The 10177-nt window shown below is 54.0% G+C and overlaps 1 protein-coding gene across 1 annotated transcript; it reads right to left on the reverse strand.

Moving 5' to 3' along the window:
• Positions 1-3972: 3972 nt before the first annotated feature.
• On the reverse strand, positions 3973-8566 carry CUNH1orf53 (chromosome unknown C1orf53 homolog). The gene is made up of 3 exons (XM_054576443.1): positions 8288-8566; positions 5423-5524; positions 3973-4184 (listed from the first exon to the last, which is right to left on the reverse strand). The coding sequence occupies exons 1-3, from the start codon at positions 8549-8551 to the stop codon at positions 4113-4115; spliced, it is 438 nt and encodes a 145-aa protein (XP_054432418.1). The 5' UTR covers positions 8552-8566; the 3' UTR covers positions 3973-4112.
• Positions 8567-10177: the final 1611 nt, after the last annotated feature.

The raw sequence follows: 10177 nt of genomic DNA on the forward strand, positions 1-10177 counted from the left end.
TTTTGCGCTCATCGGGGCGTTGTTGTGGGGTCTGCCCGCAGGCCAGAGGCAGGGAGGTGAAGATGGCTCCTAACTTTGGGAGGGGGGAACCGACTCAAACCGTGGAGATGGGCCTGTGGGGGGTGGGCGTAGACAGACTTACAGACCCTGGACGGACGGGCTCCTGTTACCTGGTCTCAGGTCCCCGAGGGTCTGCGTCGCCCCAGCAGCCCGGGACGCAGTCAGGCCGCGGGGCAGCGGTCGCAGAACCCGGGCCTCTGGCCAAGGATTTGCCCACTCCCCAACCCAGCGCGCCCGTCGCAGCGGGAGACGGAGCGCGGGGTCACTGGGAGGTTCCCGCGCCGCTGGGGCAGGGGGTGTGAGCGGCGAGACTGGCCGCTTCAGGATGCGGTCCGGGTGACGATGCCACCTTCCCTGCCCGCCCCTCCTCGGTGTCCCTACAGCGGCTCCTCCGCGGTGCGTCCGTCCCGGGCGCGCGGCGAGCTGGGGGCGCCCGCGCGCCTATGAGCCGCGTGCGTTAACAACACGGGATGCGGGGCTAGTGGGGCTGCGCAGGGGTGGACCCACCTCTTTGCCGGCCCGCCAGCTCCTCTCTACATTTCAGAGGTGGCAAGGGATACGGCAGGAGCCGCGAAGCCAAGCCCTCTGGCTTCCTCTTCCCGCCCCCAATCCGAAACGTAGCTTGGGGTTCCCCGGACAGAGCGTGTCTCTAGGATGATCCGACCAGAACACTTGGCTTTACCAGCCAGTCTCCCCAGCTAACGAGTCCGCTAGTTCATCTCTAAGGTCCCCTCACCCCGACCTTCCCTTCCCACCCCTGCCTCCTTAGCTCTCTTCGTCCTGGAAAACACACCCCGCCCCCGCATCTCGGTCCGTTCTCGCAGCCGCGGAGCGGAAAAGCCCCCGAGGTTCAGTTGCTATGGTCGCTGGCGAGGCCCTGGGACGGATGGGTGGACGGCGACACCCACCCGAAAAGCTTAGGTGCTCTTACTCATCCCTGTCCAAAGCAGCGCTCTCTATCCTCTCTCGGGCGACACACCATTTTAAGTATTTGGTAAATACATACGTTCTACACACATGCGCGCGCGCGCACTGGACCGCGCACACTTTAGAATACAAATTGCGAGTGGGAAGACGAAGTCGTCCGGAATCTCCCAATCCCCCCTGGAGCCAGGATTCCGGGCGAGTCTGGCGGTTTGGGGTCGTGAGCTTAACCTTGAAACCGTTAGTGGGGACGCGGGTCTCCCCAGCGCGGGGCGCACGGGCGCAGATGGGGCGTCCCGGGGGCCTGGGTGGGCTGTGCGTCCCAGGGGCCACCCAATCCCTGACTGAAGAGCGCCGGGTCCTTCCACAGCCCTTTCTAGAAATCAGGCTGCCCACAGAGGCGCTTGGGGCGCTGCCACCGCCCCCCCAGCCCCCCGCATACTTAAATATGCCTTTCTTTTTTTCCTGAGCGTAGGGACATAGTTTGGGCAGAAGTACCTTTCAACTGTTCCCAGAAGTGAAAATATCGCACCGAGTTTTAAGTCCCTCACCACGGGCAGGTGTCCAGTGCCCACAGTCTAGCCTGTGCTCCAATGTAGAGAAGGGGACATGGCTGGTGCTGGCATGGATTGGTGGGGGGCGCGTGGTTCAGGGGGGCTTCTGGGCTGGCCAGGGACAACGCGGCCTCCGAGTGCTCCCAGGAAGGCTCCGCGCGAGCCGCCGCTGGCCTGGGGTTGAGCCGCCGCCGGGCTTCCTCGGGAGGCTAACGGCCGCGCGGCGGGTGCCGGGCGGCGCACGGCGCGGGCGGCGCAGACCTTGCAAGCGCCTCCGGATCAGCGGGGCTGCGGTGGGACAAAGACCCGTGCGGGGCCCAGGAGGCATCTCACCTCTCTTCTCCGGGCCCCTCATGCTCCAGATCCACAGGGTTTGGGAGCCCACAGTTTCACCGCGGGTCGGGGAGGGTTGCTTTTTAAAAGCCTGGCCTGAGGGGCGAGGTGCGTGCGTGTATTCCACCTGCTGGGAGACCCAGAGAGGGCAGCGCCCTTCCCGGGGCGGGGGTGGGAGGGTGGGGGGTGGAGGGAACAGCCAGGCGGCAGGAACCTATCCCCACTCCCGCCCCATAAGCCCCACAGCAAGATCCCCTCGTTTCCTTTTGGTTTTTCGGTGTTAGAAACCGTCTAGACATCGATCCCGCTTGATTTACGGCGCCTGGCGGTCCGAGCCTCCAGAACCCTGGGCAGTGCAGCAGCCCCAGAGCCGGCTGAGGCCGGGAAGTCTGTCTCTGGGCATCCGCATGTGTCTGAACACACACACCCAATCAGGACCCTGCATGTTTACTTTACAATGTGTGAATACAGTATAGCTTACCCTCTTGCGGCGAGGCCCATTTATGTGGCCATATCGTGTTTACTGTGGGAGCCCCCGCCCGCGCCGCCCCCGACGTGTGGTTCCCAAGCGTCTCCCCGGCACCGCGGAGACCGGCAGTGCTCCGCGGGTCTCCGGCTGCAGAGCGGGGGACCAGCGAGGCCGCCCCACCCCCGCGCCCCACCCGCACAGCAGGGCCCTGGGTGGCGGACATCCGGACCCCCTGCTCCTTGGGCTCGCCGCCCCGCCCCCGCTGCCCGCAGGAAACGCGCTGGGAAAGAGCCCACTAGGAGGGCGGAGTCCCCCAAGTCATTTCCATCTGCCACGGGGCTCCCTCAAAACACCCTTTCTTAGGTAGGGCCCTGCTTTTCAAAAGGAAAGGCCTTCCCTCTTTCTCAGGTCTCCAGGAAGATGGGCTTTGTGGCCTCTGCTTTTTTCTCTTCGCCCTCTCCGGAGGAGGAGGAGGAAGCGGCCGCCACCCCACCCTGAACAGCGCTGCTCCCTGACCCGAGAAGGAAAGGAGATGGGCTCCCAGGCGCCCACCACCCTTCCCGGAAGGAGAGCTGCGGCCTCCCGGGTCACCATGCTGACTGCCTCCTGGGCGCAGCCGGCCCTTCCCTCGAGGGCCCTTCCCCCGAGGGCGGCTCTGGGCCACAGAGACCTCACAGGGCCCGCGGGGACAGCACCAGCAGGCACCGGGGCCAAGTCTGGGAAGCAGTGTAACATTTGACATCAAATGAACCGCAGAGGTCGCAATTGGTGGGACTATTAAAACCTTACGGGGCTTCTTTTCACTTATTTTACAGTTTAGAAGGGCTTTCCTTTTTTGAGTTGAGCAGGAGAGAAGGCACAACACCCTTTTGGTTCCTTAAGGTCTGTAAGGCGCGTCTAGGGTCAGACAGAAGCCTGGATTTCGGAACCTTTCGGATTCCGCTGGGGGCACAGGCTGAGGACCCACGGTGCACGCGCCCCGCCTTCCGCGGCCAGAACAGGCTTCTCGGGCCGGGTCCTCAGCAGGACACAGGGCGGGTGTGCGAAGGGTGGTCCCCAAAGAACAGTCCCATGAGCCCTGACCCAGGCTGGAGACTGTGCCCAGGGCTGTGACAATGGAGGCTGGAATGGGTGTAAAGAGAGGTTCGCCTGGGAAATAGAGGGAAATGTGGGGGAGAGAAGGAAGAGTGGTTTAATCAAGGCATCTTAAGTGGCCTGGCCCCCAAGTGCGAGTGATTTGGTTTTCACTGAGAACAGATGGGAGATGAGCGTGTTCCTTGTCGCAGAATGGCACTTCCCGGCCACTCCGGCGCTGAGCAGCACAGCATTGTGTCAGCCTCCTCAAAGCTGGGGATATAAATAAAATGGCGCATGTCCTCAATCCCTGCCGCCTGCCAGTCGCCTCCGCTGGGTTGCTGACCCCGGGGAGAGAACAGTAGGGGGTACGGAGGCTACAAGAAAATTCAAGAGGTACCAATGTCACCCGATTGCTGCTATTTATTTAATGGGACAGTCATTATTTTCTTTCTTCAACATATGTGTCTGATAATGAGGGAGGCGGAAAGAAAAAAAGAAAAAGAAAAGAAAAATAACTATCACTGGACCACTTTCGAAACACACCATTTGCTGGCTTTTTTCATTTTATTGATGCCCTTTTAATAACTACACTTACAGTTAACCTGGTGCTCACAGTCGGAACAGGAACGATTCTGGGTTACGGTGCTGGTTTTTAAAATAAGGTTTAATTAAGGAGAACAGAGATGAAATTCTTGTCAAACGTAAAAATGGGAATTGAAGTGCTTCTTTTTAGCCGGATCTTTAACATTGACTTGACCGTACGGACACTGCAGGGGAAAGAAAACAAATAGTTACTGAATTCCTCCGCGATCCTCTTGAAAAAGTACAATGCTCCTCGTGGTGAAAAAAAGGGACTGCCGGCCATGTCATAAAGGTCGTCTGCTCTATCACGTCCTGCGGACTAAGAGGAGAACCATGGGCGCTTGGAGGAATACTCCTAAGTAGGGTCCAAGACGCACTTTCTAAAAGCGTCCTTCTAACTTTCAGATTTTACTGTCAATAACTCACTCTTGGAAAATCCTCAAGTCCCCAGTTTAGTCAAAACTCTTAGGCACCTCACTAGAAACAGAAATCGGCGCAGGTAGGAACACACATAAAAGTGCAGGTTTGGCTTTTAAATCTTGGCCACAGTTAATGCACGGCCGCCGTGTCTCCTTAATGATAAAGTGGGTCAGTTAAAGGAAGTCATAACCTCTTGCTCTAACACATACAGCAAAGTGATCTGAAGACAGAGGTGGTTATCTGTTCACAATCTTACCTCTGTAACAATTTACCCGACTTTTGAAAAGTTATAGCAGAGAATCCATTCCCATTTATTTTTTGCTCAAAACAGGGAAGGAGGAGTTAGTTCATCTGAACCGGTGCACATCTCAATAACAGAAATAGACATTTTACGAAATGGACAGCGTGGGCAGCTGGTGCCACGGTTAAAGACAGAGCAGAGAGGATGAGAGAGAAGAGAGAGAGAAGGAAGAGGGAAGAAGGAAGAAGGAAAAGAGTAGGAGGAAGAGAAAGTGAAGGAAAGGAGGGAGGAAGGAAGGGAGGGAGGGTAGAAAAAGGAATAAATTCATTATCATTTAAAGGAAACCCGCCTCTCAATGCTGGCCAAGTTTCTATTCATTCAGTTAATAATGAAGAAAAAATGCTTTCTGGGATCCAGTTTGCAATATTCTAGCTCCCCTTCCCGGACCTTTTTGTATTTACCTATTGAACACAACTTGTGTGAAACCCATGACAAGTTTCCTTGTAGGAAGGAGCTCCCACAGATTTCAAATCATGGCATTTCAAGGACCTGTGGTCACCAGGCAATGTTACCACATCCCACTAATTTGAAAGGTCCTGTGTTGGTCCTAAGGACTTCATTGTTCTTGGCTAAAGGAGCTTATGAAAGTGCACTCCAGGTCTATTTAGCTTGTTTATTTGACCTGTTTTTCAAACAACAGGCATTTATGAAGTCACAGATGCCCAGCAAACGCCCAGTGTCGGATGAGAACCCGCGACTTACATGTCTGCAGGCGGAGCCACAACACCGGCCCCTCTGTGCGTGGGCGAGCCGTGTCAGCACCAGGTAGCCGGTGGCTGGATCCACGTAGCTCAGCTGGCCGGCCTGGAGGGCATGAAATACGACAGTTCACTCATCTCGGCATCTGTCTACCTCCCCAGCTGAAGTTCTACCCACAAAATTCTGCCAAATTTTCTTTATCCAATACGAAACATCTTCCAGGCAACTTTAGCAGCCCCTCGCCATGAAAGACCACGTGCATTCCAATATTATGCACAATCCAACTTTAGGCGGCAGGAAGGGAAATACAGAGTTTGGGCAAAAGGAGAAGTAGAGGGGAAAACAAGAAGGCCTCTATGCCCAGTAACGAAGCGGCCACTGCTCCGGTATTTTTCATTTAGTTCCTGGTAACAAGTTTAATAACAGGTGATTTCGATGACTTGAAGAGCTTAAGAGGCTGAAAATGAACTTTCGCTCAGAAGTCGCACTTGCAATTTCAGTGCTTAAAATATGGGGAAAATGATTTAAATGCACAGAAAAGGCGCTAATGGAAACCAACAGTCCATACAAAAGTATTACCTTTGCCATTATTAAACACTTTTCTTTACCTCCGTGATGTGGTACCGCATTGAATATTTTACACTATTTTCTTTTTTTTTTTAAGAGTGTTGTTAGTTCTGTTTTTAAGCAAAAAATAAAATATTGTTTCACCGTGTTAACACACACTGCTTTCACGAGTTTGACCCCAGCGCTCCAGACGCTGAGGAAGTGCACTCTGCCTACGTTCGGACATGGTTTTCCAAAGCGACCCAGGCGTGTGGTGCGAAGGGAAAGCACAGCACTCAACCTCTTCTTTGGATTCCGACTGTGTGGGTGATGTTCTCTGGCCTCGAGGTTTTCCCTGTAGAGGCACCTTCTCCTGTTCTTTTCACAGGATGCTTTTACCACGTGTAACTCTGCACCACTCGTAACAGTCTTCTCATTCAAATAGGCATCTGACTTACATTTCTGGGTTTGCTACCCATCCTTCTCCTGAGTGTCTTCCCACGGCTGAATATTTTATTCCAGTTGAGTTTTTAACCAACGTGCTCCATGAACAAAGTGTGGAACAGAAGGACAAATAGAGTTCAAGTCTTTGTCTCTTCTAAAGCATCCCAGGAAAGCCAGGCTAGGGCAGCAGGAACCCAGCAAGCAAGTCCCGAGGCCAGGCCTCCCAAATCCGCTGGGACCTCAGGAGCAGGTGACAGGAAAACAGAGGCAGAAAGCACTACTTGAGAATGACCGACTTTCGAGACCTCACTTTATTTACAAAGCCCGCGTTTGAAGACTTAGAAGAAAAACAGATAAACAAACAAAAAACATGGGAGACTCTGTTAGCAGCCTCCTTTTCATGTTTTGTATCTTCTGGGTCTTCTGAGGCCATTACCTGGCCACCTGGCCACCTGACAGATTGCTCCTGGCTTGCCGGCTTTCTGCATGTACTGAGAAACCTGGAGCTTGCTGGCTGCACACCCAAACTTAATTCACCTGCAGTGGGTGAGCCTCAGGTACAGGGACAGCAGAGATGAAACAAAAGCCTCAATAGTAACGAGAGGCTCAGTGAGGCTGTCAGCCGGGGAGGAAGGGAAGAGAGCGACGGGCCTGGATCACCTGTGTAGGAAGGACCACTGGAGGGAGGGGCTTTGGCTTGCGGAAGGAGAAGAGCAACCAGCTTGCGACTGGGTTGCTTTTCCTATACTTCTATGTGGAGCAGGAGAAGAAGTTACACATTCGTGTAAAAAAGAGTCAAAGGAAGAACAATCCAAAGCCAACAGCCGCGCCCTGACGACTCCACGCTGGAGTTTCAACACCTGAAAAGGCAGGCAGGATGCTCGGGGCCTGCCGCCTCCCACAGCTGCTTCCCACTCTTTCGGCTCCAGCCGGGCCGGGTAACACCAGCCCTGTCAAGCACTGGCCGCCCGTCGTGTATTAAATAGGTTATTACAGGACTCACTTGCTCTCTTGAAATTCGGAAAAAAGAAAAGTATATAAACATGCTACCTTTAAACTCACGTAGTCCGAGGTGTCAGAAAGCGTGAGGGAAGATGCTAAGCTTTTGAGATTGGTGCTGACAAGCAATTAATTGTCAAATCCCCCGAACGGAAGAAAACACAGCTCAGGGCTGTCCAGGAAGAATGCGAACGCCCAGCAATAGTCCCCTTTGAAGTTGCGCTCCTGAGAGTGGAGGGAAGGGACGAAAGGATGGTAGCAAAAATGAAAATAAATTAAAAATAGGCTTATGGTCCATTTTTCATTATTAAAGTCATTGGACGGTAGGATATTTAACTGGTCGTGCAGATAAACACACAACATATTTTTTCCTGGGACTTCTCAGCTCCTCTACTCCCTCCATCAATTCCTTCCCACCCGGTCTTCCAACACAAATACACAAACTCAAACACCAAGACACACATACAGGTACACACCACACATAACAGATACGCACTGACACACACACGGGTCCCATGCGGCCGGAATTTAGCTCGTGCACTGATAAGAAACGAGTCACACTCACACTCAGGACAGACAAACGTTAACGCTAAGCGTGGAATCAAAAACTGGGGCCAGTTTTCAAGCGAAATGGAGTGGGCAGCATGCGTGCTGTCAGGAGCCAGAGGCCAGGTCACGCGGGGTTCCACCACCCCTCAATCAGTCCGGGACGCGCAGGCCCATAGATCCCACGGTCCCGAGGGCCAGCAAGGACAAGTCTCATCGCGCAGGCGCACGGGCTTCGGGGACCGCAGGGTGGGGAACAGAGCGGGGCTTGGCGGAGGCGCCTTTCCGCGCAGGCGCACCAGCAGCGGGGCGGGGCAGGGGGCGGGGCCTCACCGCGCAGGCGGCCGCGTGCAGTTCCACAATCTGTCGCTCAGCTGTCGTTAACTCTCGGCTCGCCGGGAGCTTCTCCGCTCCTGCGGGCCTGTCCGGGGAGCGGGGCCCGGCGCCGCCGCGATCTCTTTCCGAAGAGAAGCAGAGGGTGACGCTGGGGCACTGGTGGAACCCTGCTACAACCCAGAAGGGCCGTGGCGGCCGGGCGGCGGGACGCCATCCCCCGAGCGCCGCAGCCACCAGCGCTGGGACCTGCTTGGCTGTCATGGCCGCCGCAGGCCGAGCAGCCCCGCCCCCGCTGAGTCCTGGCCCCGCCTTCACCTCCGCAGGCCCCGCCCCCGCCCCGCCGGCCGCCCGAGGAAGCCGGACCGACCTGGTGGGCAGCGGAGGGTGCGAGAACGCGCGTTTCCCGCCTCGGGGCCTAAATTCTCAGTCTTGCGGGGGTTTTTTTTTCCTGAGATGGGAAATGCACATTCGGCATAGTCGCCACAACCGTCAGTGATGAGACTAGCCGAGGTTTGCTGGTGTCCAGAAAGGACCGAGGATGCGAAGGTGACAGGAGCAGGGACCACGTGGAGGCTGGGCCTGCCTGAAATGAGGACGCAGAGGACAAACACTAGGAAGAGGGGCGGTTTCTGTCCTGAAGAGGAAAGCTATCCTGACACCTTCGCAGATCGAATCTGAAGAAATGAGCACAAGCCTGGGTGTTAGAATGAAACGAACATGTCAGGGGTTTACAAGGGTGGATTCCTGACAGCACCTCCGCTCTCGGGGCGTCTGCGTGTGCTGTGCGGCCCTCCCTCACAGTTGCAGTTTCTTAGTAGAAGGTCCTGATGGAAACAATCCCATAGGTCCATTTTAAATCTCGGAGTGGCTTAATAAATTGGAACCCTGTTTTGCAAATCTGTTTCCTTTGTGTTGGCAAGTCACGTTATCAGGATCCAGAGACGGCTCGGTGATCTGAGAGTTGGGGACCTGGAAGGTTAAGGAGGGGCCCCAGGGGAAGCGACGGAAAGGCGGGGCCAAACTGGGGATCCACCAAAGCAAGAAGCTGCCATTAGAAAAGGGAGTTTACTCTAAACGGGGGGCGGGGAGGCTGTTGCCAAACCAAACTCTCAAATAGTGGAAGGAAGTCTGGAAGTTCAGGTTGGGTACACTGTTTTTTAATGAGGATGAGAACCTGTTAAAAGATGGTGAAATTAATGGAAAGGGTGGGGACAGCGTTTTACAGAAGTGCAACAGACTAGACCAGGTTCACATAGAAAATAAAGTCATGTTATCTAGGAGGAGTACTTTTATGAGAAACATATTGGTAGGTGAGGGCTGGGTGTGAATGTAAAGGAGTCGAGCAAGGGAAATCTTTGTGTAACAGAATAGCGCTGTATTCTGATCACGTGCGATCAGATGTGGAACACACACACCTTGTTCCCGTGTGAGTCCCTGGTGTGGATGTTGTGCCATAATTATGTAAGGTGTAACTTCCAGGGGAAACTAAGTGCAGCTACCTCTCTGTACCATCTTTGCAACTTCCTGTGAATCTGTAATTATTTTTAAATTTAAAAACTGTAATTAAAAGATGTAAAAATACTTTTCGGATCACTTGGTAGGGCAGATCGCTGAATTACCCAGAACCTTCCCCTGTATCCTCCATCCCAGGGCTAAAAATCATCCTCTTTCGTTAAGGCCTTTAGGCCTTTAGGCCGGGAAATCTGTTTTCTACTCACATGGTACCTATGTGTGCATTATTATAGATACCTATCTTCAAAACATGATCAAAGCTGGAATGCTGTTCAAGTATGTTAGTACAGATAATTTCCAAACATTTGATAATTATAGCATCATTTGTACATTGAAGAGATTATCCCCTTTAATTTTATCATCAGACTTTGGAGA

The sequence above is a fragment of the Pteronotus mesoamericanus genome, unplaced genomic scaffold, assembly GCF_021234165.1.
Source record: "Pteronotus mesoamericanus isolate MK-2021 breed Mesoamerican mustached bat unplaced genomic scaffold, CSHL_Meso_final contig_347, whole genome shotgun sequence".
Taxonomy (NCBI): Eukaryota; Metazoa; Chordata; class Mammalia; order Chiroptera; family Mormoopidae; genus Pteronotus; species Pteronotus mesoamericanus.